The 20,938-nt window shown below is 41.8% G+C and overlaps 1 protein-coding gene across 1 annotated transcript in view; it reads left to right on the forward strand.

Moving 5' to 3' along the window:
* Window positions 1–9,086, forward strand: part of dna2 (DNA replication helicase/nuclease 2) — an 80,916-nt gene extending 71,830 nt beyond the window's left edge. The window contains 4 exon segments of the mRNA XM_080205237.1: window positions 1,834–1,923; window positions 5,730–5,915; window positions 7,042–7,188; window positions 8,406–9,086. Of these exon segments, the coding sequence (XP_080061363.1) occupies window positions 1,834–1,923; window positions 5,730–5,915; window positions 7,042–7,188; window positions 8,406–8,480 (498 nt within the window). The 3' untranslated portion in view covers window positions 8,481–9,086.
* Window positions 9,087–20,938: the final 11,852 nt, after the last annotated feature.

The raw sequence follows: 20,938 nt of genomic DNA on the forward strand, positions 1-20,938 counted from the left end.
AGCTTGTCACATGAACAGTTGAGGACTCTGCATCTGTACTTGGAGTTTAGAAGGATGAAGGGGGATCTTATTGAAACTTACAGGATACTGCAAGGCCTGGATTGAGTGGACATGGAGAGAATGTTTCCACTAGTAGGAGAAACTAGAACCAGAGGTCACAACTTCAGGCTAAAGGGATGATCCTTTAAAACAGAGATGAGAAATTTCTTCAGCCAGAGAGTGGTGAATTTGTGGAACTTTTTGCCGCAGAAGGCTGTGGAGACCAGGCCATTGTGTGTCTTTAAGACGAAGATAGATAAATTCTTGATTGATAAGGGAATCAGGGGTTATAGGGATGAGAAAAATGTCAGCCATGATTGAATGGCAGAGCAGACTTGATGGGCCAAGTGGCCTAATTTTGCTTCTGTGTTTTTTGGTCTTATGAGGAGTTTGTCGTATGAAGAGAGATTGAACAGTTTAGGCCTATATTCTCTGGAATTTAGAAGAATGAGAAAGAGATCAAATTGAGGTATACAAGATGATAAAAGTAAAGTCTATTTATTAGTCATAAGGAAGCTTACATTAACACTGCAGTGAAGTTACCATGAAAATCCCTGAGTCGCCACACTCCAGCACCTGTTTGGGTACACGGAGGGAGAATTTGGCATGGCCAATGCACCTAAGCAGAAAGTCTTTCGGACTGTGGGAGGAAACCAGTGCATCTGGAGGAAACCTGTGCAGACACGGAGAACGTGCAAACTCCAGACAGACAATGAACTGAGCTGGGAGTTGAACCCAGGTCCTTGGCATGTGAGGCAGTTGTGCCACCACGCCACTCCTATGGATAAAGTAAACATGGAGCAGATGATAAAGTAGACAAGGACAGCAGGACTAGAGGGCACAGCCTCAAGATAAGGGAGGGGCGGTTTAGAACGGAGTTGAGGAGGAACTTCTTCACTCAAAGGGTGGTGAACCTCTGGAATTCTCTGCCTGTTGAAGTGGTGGAGGCTACTTCGCTGAATATATTTAAGTCACGGGTAGATAGGTTTTTGACAGACAAGGGAATTAAGGGTTATGGGAGAAAGCGGGAAAGTGGAACTGATCCACTTGAGATCAGCCATGATCTTATTGAATGGCGGGGCAGGCTCGAAGGGCTAGATGGCCTACTCCTGCTCCTATCTCTTATGTTCTTAGATGCTTTCTGTTGTGGGGTATTCTAGGACGAGAGGTCTTAGGATAAGGGATAGCAAATTTAAAACAGAGTTGAGGAGAAACTACTGCCAGATGGTTGTGAATCTGTGGAATTTGCTACCCCAAAGTGCGATGGATGTTGGGAAAGTGAGTAAGTTTAAGGAGGAATTAGACAGATTTTTAATTGGTAATGGGTTGAAGGGTTATGGGGAGAAAGTAAGAAAATGGGGTTGAGAAGCGTATCAGCCATGATCAAGTGGCAGAACAGACTCAAGGGGCCAAATGGCCTAATACTGTGCCTATATCTTATTAACTTATGTCTGCATGCAACTAATTCTGAGGATCCCCAATTTAGGTCCGTCAGCCATTGGTGACTGTGCTTCAGCTGTCTAGTCCCGAGCTCTGGAATTCCCTTCCTACACCTATTCGCCTGTCTTTTCTCCCTTAAGACACTCCTCAAAACCTACCTCTTTGACCAAGCTTTTGGGCATCTGCCCTAATACTATGTGGCTACATGACGTTCCCTGGAAATGCTTTGGGATGTTTTATTATGTTAAAAGTGTTATGGTGGGTTATATCCTCTGTCTATTGAATAGCATTTATTACCAGTTATCTGTACAGTGCATTTCATTTGAGTCTTGATGTGTTTGCCTTACTCGCAAGGTACCGGCCCCAGAGACAGATGAACAATGTGGACTGAGTAACCTGACCGAAGCTGAGCTGGTGTACTGCCTAACAACGGTGCTGCTTAAGGTATGTGTGTTTCGCTGTGAAGGAACTGCATGCGTCACACTCATCAGTGCTACTGTGAAATATTGAAGCCAAAAACACTTCTGACAAAAAAGGCAATCAGTGTTCACAAGCTTCTGTTAACGTTCTTGCACAATGTTGAATGTTTTCTCAGGTTCATGATTGGTCAAACCGAATTGAGTAAGTTGAGGTATTTGTGATGCCCCAATTTAATTAAAGCTTGTTGGAAACCGCAGTATGTCTGTAAGTATTTAGTGAGCGAGGGTATGCAGGGTTGGAAATTGAATGCGTGACCAAGAAATCAATAGAAGGAGCAAACTTGAAAGAAATATAAAAATACACATTGCAAGGGATTTTATAAGTAAAAAGGAAGAGAATAGTGAATGTAAATATGTGGGTCCCTTAGAGATAGAGACATGGGAAATTATCATGGGGCAAGGACATGGCAGAAACATTACACAATTATTTTGTGTCTATCTTCACAATAGAGGACTCAGAACATTTAAGAAATTGTGGGGAACCAAATCTCCCATGAAAGTGATGAGTCTGAGAGTGAGTAGAATTAGCAAAGGGAAAGTACAGGAGAAATTAATGGGATTGAAATGTGGAAAATACCCAGAGGCCTGATCTCCTTCATCCCAGGACTCTCAAGTATTCAGAGATAGTGAATACACAGGTTGGATTTCAAAATTTTGTCAATTCTGGAATGGTCCCAGTGAATTAAAAAAAGCAAATATTAGCCTGCAATTTTAAAAAGGAGGGAGAAAAATTGGGGAGCTGTTAGCCAGTTAGGCCAACATCAGTCGGCAAAATGTTTGAATCTATTATTAAGGACACAGAAACAGGACACTTAGAAAATAACTAGCAGGGTAAATTAAAAGGGGAACTTGTGGCAGGAATCTATTTAGATTTTCATCATACATTTAGTATGGTGCCAGATGAAAGGTTGTTGAGCAGGATTAAGGTTTATGGGATTAGGAGTGGATAGAGGATTGATTAACAGAATGAGAACAGGAATATTTGGGTCATTTTCAGGGTGACAAGGTGTAACTCCTTGGGTGCTTCACAGATTTATTATCTATATAATTGACTTTGATGGGAAGACTGAGTATAATGTATCCAGATTTGCTAACCTTACAAAACTAAATGGGAAAGTAAGCTATGAGGAAGCTGCAAAGAAATTGAAGAGGAATGTAGACAGGTAGAGTAATGGGTTCAAGGTGACAGATGGGGTTACAATACAAGTAAATGTGAAATAATGCACTTTAGAATAAAAAAAACAATATTTTAAGAGGAACTATTAAATCTTAGTATCCAGAGGGATTTAGGTGTCCTACATATCACAAGAACTTAATATCCAGGTACAGCAGCTAACAGGAAGGCAGATGGTGAGTTAGCCTTTAGGGTTGAAGAATAATCAGAAGATGTTGCTACAAAGGTACCCAGTTTAGAACAGAGCGCTAATAGAAAAGCAAAATTATATGGATTTTGAAAAGCTGAAATAAAATAGGAAATGCTGGAAATCAAACAGATCAGGCAGCATCTGTGGAGAGAGGAACAGAGTTAATGTTCATGCCAATGACCTTTCATTAGAACTGAAACATTCTAATAAAGATCATCAGCCTCAAACGTTTAATCTGTTACTCCCTTCACAAATGCTGCCAGTGTTGCTATAAAATATTCTGTACACACCCTTCAACTAGTTTATTAGTCAGAAACGCATTTATCTAAGTGCTTTTAATTTGAGACAAACACTTGCAAGTTAAAGAAACAACTCTTACACAATAAATTAATTTTTCCCCAAACTAGGCTCACTGCCTATAAAACACATATACTACACTCTGGTAAACTTTGACCAACCTGGGTGACAAGGCAGCATTGCTGCCTCTCAGTGCCAGGGACCCAGGTTGAAGTCCGGTCTAGGGTAACTGTGGATTTTACACGTTCTCCCTGTTCTGCCTGGGTTTCCTCCTGGTACTCTGATTTCCTCCCACAGTCCAAAGATGTACAGGCTAGGCTGATTAATGATACTAAATTGCCCCTTAGTCTCAGGGGCAATTTAGTGGGTAAAATACTTGGGGGTTACAGGGATAGGGCCTGAGTGTGATCATTGTCGGTGCAGACTTGATAGGCTGAACTGCTCTTGCACTGTAGGGATTCTATGATTCTTGTCTCTCTCTCTTTTTAAAGACCAGACTTGGTTGACTTAGTTCTTGCAAGGCTAACACTGCTGGGGCTGGAAGAAGGGAAGGAAGTGGTGGCAGTGTTAGAAAATGTCAGTCGAATGGTTCCCAACCCTATATCTAGGGATTTGTGCAGTGAGTCGACATTCAAAAGGCCTGAATCTGCCTTCCACTTCCCAGAAAGGAGGCAGGTATTGGTTGAGGTCACGAGAGCCAGGTGTTCATTTATTTAATGTTTGCTCTGGAAGTCAGGCCTCTGCATTCTGTTTCCATATGTGCAGTTAATTTCTCTTTGTCAGTTTCTTCACCAAATTCAAAATAGATCTACATTCTTCATCTCTTAATTGACAAGTAAAGTGGAGAAATTATGGTAAATGTAACTTTTTAAATGAACAATAAATTGAAGTTTTTGATGTGGGTGGCACAGTGGCTCGCACTGCTGTCTCACAGTGCCATGGACCCGGTTTTAATTCTGACCTCAGGTCGCTGTCTATTACCCATTTGTTTGGGTTTCTTCTGATGCCTGTTACTGTGTATTATTACAAATCTATATTGTAAACTAAGAGAGGGTAGGCTGTCATTTTTCACTTCTATCTGGTCTTAAATCAGAAACTATTTGAAAATCAACTAAAATTGTAATTTTTAATGTGAGCTGAAGGGTGCAAATGTGCCTTTGGTTTGATCTCCTGTTCACCTCAAGTAGATTTATTTCATTGGACTGGGAATGAAAATGGTTGCCAACTTCTAACGGATGCTCTGGGGTGAAGTGACTCAAATTAAAATTCCTTTTGGGGTCCCCCTCATGCTTTAGAGATGTGTGGGCTAGGTTGATTTGCCATGCTAAATTGCCCCTTAGTATTGGGGACTAACAGGGTAAATGCATGGGGTTACAGGGATGGGGCCTGGTGAGGTTGTTAGTGCAAGTTCGATGGGCCACATGGCCTCCTCCTACACTGTAAGGATTCTATGATATACTTTGCTTCTGAAATTTTTAGGCTTTGATCCCTGAAATAGTAGGATCAGAGTTTACATGAAGTAGATGAAAAATTAATTTTTCTGTGCCAATGACTTTTACGAGATTGATTTTTACTCAAATATTTTGGGTAATCAAATATTTAATAGGACCAAAGAAAGACTTGTATCCATTTATCACCTTTCATAACCTTAGGAGTTTAAAGCCATTGCAGTATTGTTATTTAAGTGTCATTGTCACTAATGGCAGGCAATTTGCTCCTGGAAGTGGCAATGTGACGATCAGATAATTTGCTTTAGTAATGTTGTTTGAGGGATTGCCCTCTGACAGTGCAGCATTCCCCTCTACTGCAATGGAGTATTAACCTTGATGATATACTCAAGACAAGTGGAACTTAAGCCAAAATCTTCTGACCAGAACCCTGAGACAGCTAATACCTGATATGAATATTCATTCAGTACTCTTTAAGTAATGTAATACAATTTAAATGTTTTAATATTTTATGAATAATCTAATGCCCTAAATTGTTGTGTTACTTCATTGCCAAAGTTATTTTGGTGAAATGGCAATAGGCTGCTTTTGTAAAGTGAGAAGGAAGCTGTGCTTGATATTTGTGTGACTGACCTGAACTGTTGGGTTTGTTTTGTAAACAGGTTGGATGCAAACCGTGTAACATTGGCGTTATTGCACCATACAGACAGCAGCTGAAAACAATCTCAGCCGTGTTGATGCGAGACAAAACCTTCAGTGCTGTTGAGGTCAATACGGTGGACAAATACCAGGGGAGAGACAAAAGTGTGATCATTGTGTCTTTTGTTAGGAGTAATAGTGAGGGCAAGGTAAGTGAAGTGATGCCTGTTACTGTGTATTGTTACAAATCTATATTGTAAACCAAGAGAGGATAGGCTCTCATTTCTCATTTCTATCTGGTCTTAAATCAGAAACCATTTGAAAATCAACTAAAATTGTAATTTTTAATATGAGCTGAAGGGTGCAAATGTGCCTTTGGTTTGATCTTCTATCCACCTCAAGTAGATTTATTTCATTGGAATGGAAATGGTCGCCAACTTCTAACGGATGCTCTGGGTGAAGTGACTCAAATTAAAAATCCTTTGGATTCCTTTTGGGGTTTGCAGTTGTGGACAATTATTTAAAGGCCAGGTGAATGCCCAGGGCTGACACAGCAAGAGTAACAGGGAAGATCAAGTGAATTGAGAAATATTCAATCAGAATGCTGATTTGAGAATTAAGTTCCAGTTTTGAGCTCCTAGAAGTTGATGAGAAGTCGGGGGGTGGTCATATTCTTGGTTATCACACTAAGAACATGTTGAGTGTCCAGAGGAAGCTTGACCATTTGAATTTTAAGAACGGGAGACAAGAAGGAATGTAATGAATTAAGGGACAACAAGCTGTTTCTTATATTCAGAAGCAAAAAGTGCTGTTACACATGTCCATGAAGCCTTCACAGGTTTGGGCTGTACAGTCCAAAATATGCACATTTTCAAAATGTTTCAAAAAAATATAGAGGAGAAAACCAAACTTCTTGCGCTTCAGTGATTGGGAAATCAGAAAAGAAAATGGTGAGGTAAAGTATATCAGTGGATTGAGGAAGACTGAATTTGGAGGTGTCAAAACTGAGAACTGTTAGCTACTGGTTAGATTTGGGAGAAGCATTAAGAAACACCTCAATCTCATTTCCATTTATCGTTTAATAGGTATAGGCTGATCAAGATGTAACATTCAGTTATCATACCCAGGGCTGGAAATCGAGTGTGGAAGGCATGTAACCAAACTTCATTAGAAGAACGGACATGATTAGGCATTGTGAATGTGATGTTTCGCTTCAAATCTGAGCAAGAAATCATTATAATAATTGGGAATGAAACACTAATCTGTAATGCGTATACAGTTCTTGATATATCCACAATGAAATGAATATTACATAAATCTGAACTTTCTTAACAGCTTGGAGAGTTACTGAAGGACTGGCGAAGACTCAACGTAGCCCTGACTCGACCCAAGCACAAGCTGATAATGATGGGATGTATGCCAACAATATGCCAATATGCTCCTCTTAAAAAATTACTCGATCACTTAAAGGCTCAAGAAATGATATCCTTTACAAGCGAGAATGTGTTGTTAGAATAAAGAATATATAAAGGAATCCACAATTGAGGTTGGACATTAGAATGGATTGGACATTTGGGAACTGCACTGAGAACCCAGACTGATCAGACAGAATCAACTATGATTGATTGTAAGGGCCTTTATGAATGCCTTGGACCATCTAATTTCACTTCCTCATGGGCTGCATTATCATTTAACCAGCAGTCTCGCCCAGATAGGTGGCTGAAATTGCTGGTCTGTGAAATGTAAAATGTATCATAGGAGGAGCAGGTTGTGGCTTTCCCTGCTCCAGTGGAAATGTCTCATGTTTCTCTCCATTTAACTAACACGCCATCCTTTATTATCCTGGTGAATCTATTGTCTATATGTTTAATATTCTTCTTATAATAAGCTATTTAAAACTGTGCGGTCATCTAACTGTTGTACAAATCTGTTTTTTTCCTCTTTAACCCCTATTTATAGAGCTAAGAATGCTGCTGGCTTTTTTATAGCACATCTGCACTTTCAAGGAGTTGTGTGTCCAGACCTCAACTCTGCCTCTTCCTTTCTCACACCCGCATTAAATTGGAGCTGCTACATGCCTACACGGACAGTGATGGGGGGGGCATTCAGCCGTTCTGCAGACGGGGCTGGGCACTGACCTCTCCAGTTTACAGAGCTGAGTGACTGTCTCAATTTTGTGGGGGTTTTAAGTAAGGTCAGTTTTTGCACAGCTGGAAGAAGGTACTGCTGTGTTTTTATGTAATTGTTTAATGATACATTTGTGGCTCAAATTACATCGCCATTTCTTCATCCAACCACTGCCTCAAGTCCTTAGGTAGGGTTATGGGGAGAGGGCGGGAATGTGGAACTGAGCCACGACAGATCAGCCATGATCTTATTGAATGGTGGGGCAGGCTCGAAGGGCTAGATGGCCTACTCCTGCTCCTATTTCTTATGTTCTTATGTTAATCTGTAGTGCTAAGAGCTCACTCAGATGCTTTGTGATGAACACAGGTCCTGGGTGGAAGACTGGAGGTTGCGCATAGCATTGCATGCTCCAGCTTGGGCACACTGCGAACCACTTGACTGTCTTCATGCACAGGAAACCTTAGTCATCACTTATTGCTAATTTCACTTAACAGCTCAGCAATTCTGTGAACTTTTAAACTCTCCACGATTCAGTGCTCTGACATTTCTTCCTTTTCCTTAACTAGCTTCACATCATTGATCTTCTCCCTGGAGCGCATAGAATCACTGCTGTGATGTGAGTGCATTCATCCTCCTCAGAAATATGAATGTGGGAGATCTGCTGCTTAGTGCTTACACTGACGACAAGGATGTACTTGCTGAACCTGTATCTACCTCCTGGATAAACATCACTACTCTGGTCCAATTTATGTCTGTCATGCAGTTGGGCATGACAGACAAATTCCAAAAGACAACTTCAAATCAACTGACCAGAAATTCGTGCATTGTTTAGCAGTTCTGAATAGGTTTAAATTCCTTTAACTTGACTTAGACACCCAACATGTGAAATCACTACTCAGGTAATTTAAAACTAACTGGACGTAAGTTCAAAATTATTTTACATCAAAAATGCATCTCACTGCCCAATCTGAATCACAAGACTAATATCCCTAATTACATCATATTAATGTGTGACACAGCCCCAAACTGCATTGTATTAATTTGTAACTAACCCCCACCTTCTCAGTCAAATGGCATGGTATTAATGTAACACTCTGCGCTGCATCATAGTGATGTGAAATATCCAAATGTATTCTACAAAATGTGCTACACACTCAATCTACATATTACTGTAACAATCATTTATCAAATCATTATTGTAATAAAAGAACAAAAACAGCCTGGGAAACAGGCCCTTCGGCCCAACGATGCCGTGCCGCCATTTTAATATTACCAGTCGTCCCCCCCCCCCCCCCCCCCCCCACCAAGACCCCTATCTATTGTTTTTATGCCCTCAATATCCCCTCAAACTGCATCATAATATTGTGTAACATTCCCTCATTCCCTAAACTCTGGTGACGCAGTGTAACATCCTTCCCTAAAAATAACAAAGATTTGAAACTAATTTGATAATAAGTTAGTTGTTAATGTACTTACTACAGAACTTAAAGGGCATTAGGCTGTCTTTAGTAGATTTCACTCAGCCTAAATATATTCAAACTATGCACTCCATTTTACCTGTATAACATAATCATATTGCTGCTCATTTTAATGAGCACCCTTCACAACCATTACAATACCTTTATGCTAGTGGACATAAGGAATGTGTTAAATCCTTGTCATATAGTGGGAGTGAAAGAGGCGGACACTAGAATGGGGAGCTGTGTGTCTAGTGCAGTATGGAATGCTATTTCTGCTGCTTGGCATCGGGAGTGGTGCTACATTTGTATAATACAAGATTGATAAGACTTCCTAAGCAAGTTGTGAACTAATTGCCATTTAAATGATTCCCTGTCCATTAAATACCACAGCTGCTGACTTACCTATTTTGACAGAGGTTGATGCTGCAGCTTCACTATAATTTCAATAAAAAGTTGTTAAAATTAAAATGGTCAGTTTTCATTTTTATATTGAAGCAGTCTTTTCTTTTGTACAATGAGAATTCCTTGGAAGGGAATACGATGTATAGTACGTAGGGAGTCAGAATACCTGTCAGGAACAGAGCCCCTTAGCTCTTCAAAGAGTTTCTTCTATTTTGACCACAAACTTTTGTCTTAATCCTGTCTACCACAGGTTAGTTGAAGCCCCCAGTTATTAACGTTTTGTTGCTTGCTGCAAATTTTAGTTTATTGCTCGCTCTTTGGTGCTCTGAAAATGGTAACAAATTCCGACTAATTTGCACTGGAGTTTTACCTAGCATTAAGTAAGCCAATTATCTCAACTTGAAGCCAAAGATGGAGGACCTAGTTGTTGTGGTCCATGTGGCTGAGATGATTGACCTCCAGTTGTCTCAGAAAATCCTTTGTTGTGGATTTGTCTCCAACCAATTGAAAGCGTCCTGCATTCCCATTGACTCCAGTTTTGGTGGGATTCCTTGATGCCCTACCCTGTCAAATGCTGCCTTGATGTCAAATATAGTAACTCTCACCTCATCCTTGGGAAGGACATGGATTGGAACCTGAGTATTAAAGCATAAAGGACATTTACGAAGGGCAGAAAGGGAGGAAAAGATGGAGGGGTGACTGTTAGTTAATGATATTAGCACAGAGGGAGGACCTGAGTTCAGGAAACCAGTAAAATGGTAAAGAAATCATTTATGGGAGTTGTGTACAGACCCTTAATAATAACTACATGATGGGGTGAAGCACAAAAGGAAAAAATAATGGGGATTTGTCAGAAAAGTATGGTGAAAATCACGGAAGATTTTAAACTACGTATAGACTGGAAAAGTTAGGGCAAAGATGTGCGGGTTAGGTTGATTGGCCATGCTAAAATTGCCCCTTAGTGTCCTCGGATGCATAGGTTAGAGGGATTAGCGGGTAAATGTATAGGGATATGGGGGTAGAGCCTGGGTGGGATTGTGGTCGGTGCAGACTCGATGGGCTGAAGGACCTCTTTCTGCACTCTAGGGTGCTATGATCTATGATGAAAGGTAGCCTGTTTCCAGGATAATTTCTTAGAACAGCATGTTCTGGAGCCAACCAGAGAGCAGACCATACTTGTCAAATCAGATGGGATTAATGATCTTATAGTGAAGGGGCCCCTTGGTCACAGTGACCATAACATGATTGAATTTTACACGAGAAAACAATGGGCCTGAGACTGTTTTTCAACAGAAATTAGGGCATTGTGTGGGCATGAAACCAGAGCAAATTAGTTAAGGCATAGGTCAATATAGATGCAATGGCAAACAATTGAGGGTGTATTTCAGCGAGTAAGAAAAAATCCAAGGGACAGACATACCATGGTTAACTAGAAAGATTGAAGATAGTATTGAACTTTATCGAATTGGGAATTAATGGGATTGGGAGTTATAGATAGTTCTATGGTCTGGTAGGTATGGATATGATCGGCGCAACTTGTGGGCCGAAGGGCCTGTTTGTGTTGTAGTGTTCTATGTTAAATAATTGCTCAAAGATAGGTGGAAGGTTAAAAGATTGGGTAGAATATAAATAATAGCAGAGATGATCAAAATATTAATAAGGAGGGGACAAAGTAGGTGAGATGGCTAGCCAGAAATATAAAAACAGTAAGAGTTTCTATAAATATTTTAAAAAGGGTTAACAAAGTGAGCATTGTTCCAATAGAAAGTGGGTCTGAAGAACTGATATAATGACAGATGGATTGAATGGGTATTTTGTATTAATTTTCACTATAGAGGAACGAGTAACATCCCAGAAGCTGCTACAAATTATAAATGGAAGGGAAGGAACTCAGGAAAATTGCAATCAACAAAAGTGGTATTGAGTAAATTGTTGGAGCTACGGGCTGACAAGTGCCTGAGGTGCTGTGCCTGAAATAAAATTGGACATTTGAAATTAAAGAATTGGGCACTCTCAAGTAAACTACAGTTGGTTCCAATAAATAGCCCACAGAAAATCAGACCTGGCTAAAGTTGAATATACAGAGCTCTGACAGGAGGCCGGGCATGTCTGGATCCGCCCTACTGATAACCCATCAAGTGATCATCGCTCCTATTTGATAAGCACCAGCTACCAGATGGGGCTAGGATCCAATGCGTCTGGGGAGGGCTCAGGTGTCCCATCAACAGGTCATCAACTAGACTATTGGGTGCTGAGAACCACCTTCTGAGGCCCCATTGGTAGAAGGTCAAGGGCAGGTGGAAAAAGCGCGAGACCACAAGGGGATAAAGTAGGCATTCCGGACGCCTTGGGAGCGAAGACTCAAGGAAATGACCCAGACTGGACCAGGGAAGGAAGCAAGGAAGAAATGGCCAGTGAGAATCGCCTTTGCAAAGATGAACCACAGGGACTCTCGGACCGGATCTACAGCCTACCAAGGCATCTTTACAGATAATAATAGTAAGGCGTTTGATAAGGTTCACCATGGTAGGCTTCTGCAGAAAATGCAGATGTATGGGATTGAGGGTAATCTAGGAAATTGGATCAGGAATTGGCTAGCAGATAGGAGACAGAGGGTGGTGGTTGATGGTAAATATTCATCATGGAGTTCGGTTACGAGTGGTGTGCCTCAGGGATCTGTTTTGGGGCCACTGCTGTTTGTAATTTTTATTAATGATCTGGATGAAGGTATAGTTGGGTGGATTAGTAAATTTGCTGATGACACCAAAGTCGGAGGTGTGGTAGATTGTGAGGAAGGGTGTCATAGTTTGCAGGAAGACTTGGACAGGTTGCAGCGCTGGGCCGAGAGGTGGCGGATGGAGTTTAATGTGGAGAAGTGTGAGGTAATTCACTTTGGTAGGAATAACAGATGTGTTGAGTATAGGGCTAACGGGAGGACTTTGAATAGTGTGGATGAACAGAGGGATCTAGGTGTATGTGTACATAGATCCCTGAAAGTTGGGAATCAAGTAGATAGGGTTGTTAAGAAGGCATACGGTGTCTTGGCGTTTATTGGTAGGGGGATTGAATTTAGGAGTCGCAGCGTCATGTTGCAACTGTACACAACTCTGGTGCGGCCACACTTGGAGTACTGTGTGCAGTTCTGGTCCCCACATTACAGGAAGGATGTAGAGGCTTTGGAGAGGGTGCAGAGGAGGTTTACCAGGATGTTGCCTGGTATGGTGGGGAGGTCCTATGAGGAGAGACTGAGGGATTTGGGGTTGTTTTCGCTGGAAAGAAGGCGGCTAAGAGGGGATCTTATTGAAACATATAAGATGATTAGAGGTTTAGATAGGGTGGACAGTGATAGCCTTTTTCCTCGGATGGAGAAAGCTAGCACGAGGGGGCATGGCTTTAAATTAAGGGGGGGTAGTTATAGGACGGATGTCAGGGGTAGGTTCTTTACCCAGAGGGTGGTGAGGGATTGGAATGCCCTGCCTGCTGAGGTTGTAAATGCGCCTAGTTTGGGGGCGTTTAAGAGATCTGTGGATAGGTTTATGGACGAAAAGGGATTGGTTTAGGTTAGCGGGTCATTGTTTTTTAACTGGTCGGCGCAACATCGTGGGCCGAAGGGCCTGTTCTGCGCTGTAATGTTCTATGTTCTGGGTGTCTCTTGTATACATTGTGAATAATTTACGGATTAAGTACATTTAATAAAGTTTGTTGCATTATTTTTCTGTGTCTTACTTTGTCATTCTCATAAATAAAGGCACCTGGGTAAAACTTTGATCAAGAAACTGGTTGAAGTATCTGAATTGGACAAATGCAACATGCCCAGGAGGTGTGTAGAATTGGCAGTAACAATGCATTCCTCCCCAATGAGCTCAATGGATTATATACCCATTTTGAGCAAGAGGTCAGCAAGGGGACATCACCTGCCCTTGAAGCCTCGGCTGAACTGATGTCCAGAGGTTATCATCGCAGATGTCAGATCGACCTCCTTGAACATTAACCCACGGAAAACAACTGGCTCAGACAAGCACTCAGATCCTGCAAAGACTAGCTGGTTGGGGTATTCACAGACGTCTTTAACCTCCTTTCACTGATCTGAGGGCCCTATCTCCATCAAGAAGATGACTGTCATCCCTGTACCAAAGAAAAGCCAGGCAGCATGCCTTAATGATTATTGTCTGGTGGCCCTGACATCCATCATTATGAAGTGCTTCAAAAGGTTAGTTATGGCACACACTAACTCTGGTCTCCCAGATTGCCTGGATCCATTATAATTCATCAATTGCCGCAACAAGTCCACAGCAGAGGCTATCTCCCTGGCCTTACACTCAACCCTGGAACACCTGCATAACAAGGACACTTACATCAGACACAACTCAGCTTTCAACATCATTATCCCAACAAAATTCATTTCCAAACTCCATGGCCTCAGGTTTGGCTCCTCCCTCTGCAACTGGATCCTAGTCTTCCTGACCCACAGACCGCAATCAGTAAGGATACAATGACACCACCAACAATTATCCTCAACACTGGTGCCCCACAAGGCTATGTCCTTAGCCCCTTACTATACGCCTTATACATTTATGACTGTGGCCAAATTCCGCTCGATTTTCAAGCTTGCTATTGACAACATTGTAGTGGATTGGATCTCAATGTCAAGACAGAATTCAGGAAAATGATGGCGAATCCAGTGAATTGGTACAACGACAATAATCTCTCCCTCAATGTCAACAAAATGAAGGCGATAGCATAGCAGAGGATATAACCCTGTCTACATCAATGGGGATGAAGTGGAAATGGTTGCGAGCTTCAAATTTCTAGGTGTCCAGATCACCAACAACCTGTCCTGACCCCTCCACACTGACGCTATAGTTAAGAAAGCCCACCAATGCCACTACTTTCTCAGGAGGCTAAGAAAATTTGGCATGTCCACTATGACTCCAATTTTTACAGATACACCAATCAGCATACTTTATGGATGTATGACAGCGTGGTATGGCTTCTGCTGTAACCAAGACTGTAAGAAGCTAGTGTTGTGAAAGTAGCCCATCACACAAAACAACCTCCCATCCATCAACTCCATCTACACTTCCCACTATCAAAAAACAGCCAGCATAATCAAGGACCCCATTCTCTCTTCCACCACCTTCTGTTGGGAAAAAGATACAAAAGTCTGAGATCACATACCAACTGATTATAGAACAGCTTCTTTTCTGCTGCCATCAGACTTTTGAATGAGTCTATTATATATTAAGTTAATCTTTCTCTACACCCCAGCTATTACTATAACACTATATTCTGCACCCTCTCCTTTCATTCTTCCTTGTGTACTCTATGTACAATATGTTTTCTGTATAGTGTGCAAGAAATAATACTTTTTGCTGTATGCTAATACATGTGACAGTAATAAATCAAATTTAAGTCAAATACTTTTCACTGTATCCCAATACATGTTACAATAATCAAATGAAAGTCCTAATGGACGTTATTGTAGGGTCTTTGAAAGAAATGGCTAGTGAGATAGTTGATGCATAGGCTTTAATGTTCCCAAAATTCCCTAGATTGGAAGATCGCAAATGTAAGTCAATTGTTCAAAAAAAAGACACAAAGCAGAGAGTACAGCCCAGTCAGCTTAACACAGGACAGTTAAGATGTTAGAAACAATGATTAAAGAAGCTACAGCTTGGATAAGTTCAACGAAATGAGGTAGAATCAACATACTTTTGTGAAAGAGAAATCATATTTAATCCACTTATTGCAGTTCTTTCTTGCTTTGGGGTGGTATGGTAGCACAGTGGTTAGCACTGCTGCTTCACAGCTCCAGGGACCTGGGTTCGATTCCCGGCTCGGGTCACTGTCTGTGTGGAGTTTGCACATTCTCCTCGTGTCTGCGTGGGTTTCCTCCCACAGTCCAAAGATGTGCGGGTTAGGTTGATTGGCCATGCTAAAATTGCCCCTTAGTGTCCTGGGATGTGTAGATTAGCGGGATTAGCAGGTAAATGTGTAGGGATATGGGGATAGGGCCTGGGTGGGATTGTGGTCAGTGCAGACTCTGGGCTTAAGGGCCTCTTTCTGCACTGTAGGGTTCTATGATTCTACGATCGTAGTTATTCTATCTCATACAAAGCTACCCCCACTACCCTTTCTTTCCTACTTGTCTTTACGAAGTCACATACCCCTGAATATTTGATAGTCATTACAGAGATGTAGTTCAAGACTATCATCATACTCGTTAATCTCAATTTGTGCTTTTAATTCATTTATTTTTTGCCAAATTATGTATTAAAGAGCAATTAATTCTGCCTCATCATTTCTCTTTGACCCTATTTACTCCTTTTATAATGTTCATACACACTATCCCTTCCTGTCACACTCATTACCTAAATTGCTGTCTTGCAATGCTGCCATATTGTTTTAATTTTAAGCCTACATATTCCTCTCTAGAACCATCCCTTCATCTATTTAGTTTAAAACCCCTTTTTCCCTAGTTATGCAGTTTGCAAAAACACTGGTCCCAGCATGTTTCAGATTTAGGTCATCCCAATGATACAGACCCCATTTCAAAACTGATGCCAGTGTCCCACTTCTCCCATGTGAATCTTTGAGCTATGTATTCATCTAATTTTATGCGTTTTGAGCCAATCTACACACAGCTGTAGTAATAATTAAGAGATTATAAGCTTGGAGGTTTGTAAAATTTAGTGCCTAACTCTTCAAACTCTCCAAGCAGAACTTCCTTCTTATGTTATTGGTACCAACATGGGCCACGATGATTGGGTCCTCCCCATCCCACTGCAAGTTCCTCTCCAACCCTGAGCAGTTATCTTGGCACCCGGTAGGTAACAGCCATCTGGATTTGCGCTCTTTGCTGCAGAGAATGGTGTCAATCGCTCTGATTACACTCCTACCAAAGTGGATACCTTGCATTTCTCCACACTGTATTCCATTTACCAATTTTTTTGCCGACTCACAGCCCCTTGAAGTGTCTTACATCCTCCTGACAACTCTCACTTCTACCTAGTTTTGTGTCATCTGCAAATTTGAACTCATGAGCCCAACTAGACCATTTGTTTGTATCCCTCTATTTCCAGTCTGTTCAGGTGGCTACCTAGATAAGTCTTAAATGATCCCAGCGTGTCTGCCTCAACCACCTTGCTTGGCAGTGCATTCCAGGCCCCCACCACCCTCTGTGTAAAATACATCCCCCTGACATCTGTGTTGAACCTTGCGCCCCTCACCTTGAATTTGTGACCCCTTGTGTTTGTCACCTCTGACCTATTTGTGGAGATGTGTGGAGTATAGGGCTAATAGTAGGACTCTGAATAGTGTGGATGAACAGAGGGATCTAGGTGTATGTGCACATAGATCCCTGAAAGTTGGGAATCAAGTAGATAGGGTTGTTAGGAAGGCATACGGTGTCTTGGCGTTTATTGATAGGGGGATTGAATTTAGGAGCCGCAACGTCATGTTGCAATTGTACAAGACTCTGGTGCGGCCGCACTTGGAGTATTGTGTGCAGTTCTGGTCCCCACATTTTAGGAAGGATGTGGAGGCTTTGGAGAGGGTGCAGAGGAGGTTTACCAGGATGTTGCCTGGTATGGAGGGGAGGTCCTATGAGGAGAGACTGAGGGATTTGAGGTTGTTTTCGTTGGAAAGAAGGCGGCTAAGAGGAGACCTTATTGAAACATATAAGATGATTAGAGGTTTAGATAGGGTGGACAGTGATAGCCTTTTTCCTCGGATGGAGAAAGCTAGCACGAGGGGGCATAGCTGTAAATTAAGGGGTGGTAGTTATAGGACGGATGTCAGGGGTAGGTTCTTTACCCAGAGGGTGGTGAGGGATTGGAATGCCCTGCCTGCTGCAGTTGTAAATGTGCCTAGTTTGGGGGCGTTTAAGAGATCCGTGGATAGGTTTATGGATGGAAAGGGTTTGGTTTAGGTTAGAGGGTCATTGCTTTTTGACTGGTCGGCGCAACATCGTGGGCCGAAGGGCCTGTTCTGCGCTGTAATATTCTATGTTCTATTTGGAAATATTTTTAATCCCCATATCCAGATCATTGATCTAACTTGTGAATAGCTCAGTCTCAAGAACTGATCCTTGTGGTACTCCAATAGATGCAGCTTGCTTATCTGAAAATGAACCATTTTTTTTCTATTAACTAGTTCTTAATTCATGTCCCCCCCTGCCCAATTCTGTTTACAAACCTCTTGTGTATCAAAGCTTTTTTAAAATCTAAATATTTTGCAGTCCCGTTATCCTGCGAGGTACATCCTCAAAAAAGTTCCAATCGGTTTGTTAAACATGATTTCCCTTTCATCTATCCATGTTGACTCTACCCAATCCCAAGTATTGACCTCTCTAATTTTATACACCCTATGCCATGTAATAATCCAGAAATAATAACCTTGCAGGTTTTGTTGCTAAATTTATTGCCTCACTCCTCAAACTCTCCAATCAGAACTACTTTCCTCATTCTGCCTGTGTCATTGGTATCTAAAAAAAACCATGATGATCATTATTTACTAAATGTCCTGTTATCACATCCTTCATTACATGGTGGCATTACCACTGTGCTAAATGGGATACCCAGATCTCGCAACTCAAGACTGGGCATCCATGAGGCACTATGGACCATCAGAAGCAGCAGAATAGTACTAACCTAGTACTCGTGTCTGCGTGGGTTTCCTCCGGGTGCTCCAGTTTCCTCCCACAGTCCAAAGATGTGCAGATTAGGCTGATTGGCCATGCTAAGAAATTACCCCTTAGTGTCCAGGGATGCATAGGTTAGAGGCATTAGTGGGTATAATATGTAGGGATATGTGGGTAGGGTCTGGGTGGGATTGTGTTTGGTGCGGGCCGAAGGGCCTCCTTCTGTACTGTAGGGTTCTATGTTCAATATCCCCCAATCTATCATTACCACCAAACCAAGAGATCAAACCTGATTCAATGAAGAGTACAGGAGGGCACACCAAGCATATCTAAAACTGAGGTGCCAATCTAGTAAAGCTATAACATTGGACTACTCAAGTGCCAAACAGCATAAGCAGCAAGCGATAGAGATAAGCCACGCTAGAACTTCCACACTAATAGCATTGTCGGTGTACTTGCACCACTTGGCTTTGATTTGATTTATTATTGTCACATATTCGTATATAATTGTTTCTTGGATGCAATAAATAAAACATACCGTTCATAGAGAAGGAGAGGGTGCAGAATGTACTGTTACAGTCATAGCTAGGGTGTGGAGAAAAATCAACTTAATGCGAAGTAGGTCCATTCAAAAGTCTGATGGCATCAGGGAAGAAGCTGTTCTTGAGTCGATTGGTACATGTCCTCAGGCTTTTTTTCCCAATGGAAGAAGGTGGAAGAGAGAATGTCTGGAATGTGTGAGGTCCTTGATTATGCTGGCTGCTTTTCTGAACTGGTAGGAAGTGTAAACACAGGCAATGGATGGGAGCTAGTTAGTGTGATGGACTTGGCTTTGTTCACAACCCTTTGTAGTTCTTTTTGTGGTCTTGGACAGAGTAGGGGCCATACCTAATACAGTCAGAAAGAATACTTTCTATGGTGCATGTTAAAGGTGAGAGTTGTAATAGACATGCCAAATTTCCTTAGCCTCCTGAGAAAGTAGTTGTTGGTGGGCTTTTTTTATTAGGAATAATGGTGTTGAAGGCTGAGCTGTAGTCAATAAATTCGGCATAGCTCTTTGTTATCTAGATTTTTACCACTTACCATGGCAAAGTAACACCACTATTCTAGAAAGGAGAAAGATGTATGGGTTAGGTGCATTGGCCATGTTAAATTGCCCTTTAGGACGTGTAGGTTAAAGGAATTAGCAGGGCCAAAATGTGGGGTTAGGGGGATAGGGCCTGGATGGGATTGTTGTCGGTACAGCCACAATGGGCTGAATGGCTTTCTTCTGCACTGTAAGGTTTCTATGATTCTGAGAGAAAACTGGAAACGACAGGCCAATTTCTTAAATTCAGCCATCAGGAAAATGCTGGACTCGCTCCTTAAAGAATGCTCTCGGGACTTGATGGTTTGAGTAACAAAGAGAGGCTGGGTAGACTGGGATTTTTTTCTCTGGAGCGTGGAAGGCTGAGGGATGATCTGATAGAGGTCTATAACATAATGAGGGACATAAATCAGCTAGTCAATTTTCTTCTCCCAAAGGTAGAGGAGTCTAAAGCTTGAGGGCAGAGATTTAAGGTTAGAGGGAAGAGATACAAAAGTATTCAGAGGGGCAAATTTTTTTACACAAAAGGTGGTGAGTGTCTGAAACAAGCTGCCAAAGGCAGGCATAGTTTTGTCTTTCAAAAAGCATTTGGACGCTTACACGAGTAAGATGGGTATAGAGGGCTACAAGCCAAATATGGGCAATTGGGATTAGCTTCAGGGTTTCTAACAAAAAGGGGCAACATGGACAAGTTGGGCTGAACAGCCTGTTTCCATGCTGTAAACCTCTATGACTCTTCTACCAACTGAAAGAAATGGCAGAGGTGATAGTGGATGCCTTAGTGACTATTTATCAAAATTCGCTGGGCTCCGGGAAAGCGCCGGCAGATTGGAAAACGGCTAATGTCACGCCGCTGTTTAAAAAAGGTAGCAGACAAAAGGCAGGGAATTATAGTCCGGTTAGTTTAACATCTGTAGTTGGAAAAATGCTAGAATCCGTCATCAATGAAAGAATATTATTTATATATAAAGTATATATTTATATACTTAAAAATATATTTAAGTCACGGGTAGATAGGTTTCTGATAGACAAGGGAATTAAGGGTTATGAGGAGAAAGCGGGAAAGTGGAACTGATCCACTTCAGATCAGCCATGATCTTATTGAATGGCGGGACAGGCTCGAAGGGCTAGTTGGCCTACTCCTGCTCCTATTTCTTATGTTCTTATTCTTTCTGTCAGTTAATGTCTCTTCTCCCTCTAACTAACACACCCGTTTGTTCTTCTCTCCCTGTTGTTTAAAGCCAGGTACATCTGGAAAATTTTCCAGTGTTGATGGAATAGCATCAAATTGTTTTCCTTTCTCCACAGATGCTGCCGGTCCTCCAGAATCTTTCCAGAAAGTTCTCTCCGGATTACCAGCGCGCTCCCGGTGATTGACAGGCTCTGAGCCAATGGTGGTGCGGTCCCGAGGTGATTGACAGGCTCTGAGCCAATGGTGGTGCGGCGCCACGGGTGATTGACAGGCTCCGAGCCAATGGTGGCGCGGCCCTGCGGCTGATTGACAAACTCTGAGCC

Source organism: Carcharhinus amblyrhynchos, chromosome 17 (genome assembly GCF_965287045.1).
Source record: "Carcharhinus amblyrhynchos chromosome 17, sCarAmb.v2.hapA, whole genome shotgun sequence".
Lineage (NCBI taxonomy): Eukaryota > Metazoa > Chordata > Chondrichthyes > Carcharhiniformes > Carcharhinidae > Carcharhinus > Carcharhinus amblyrhynchos.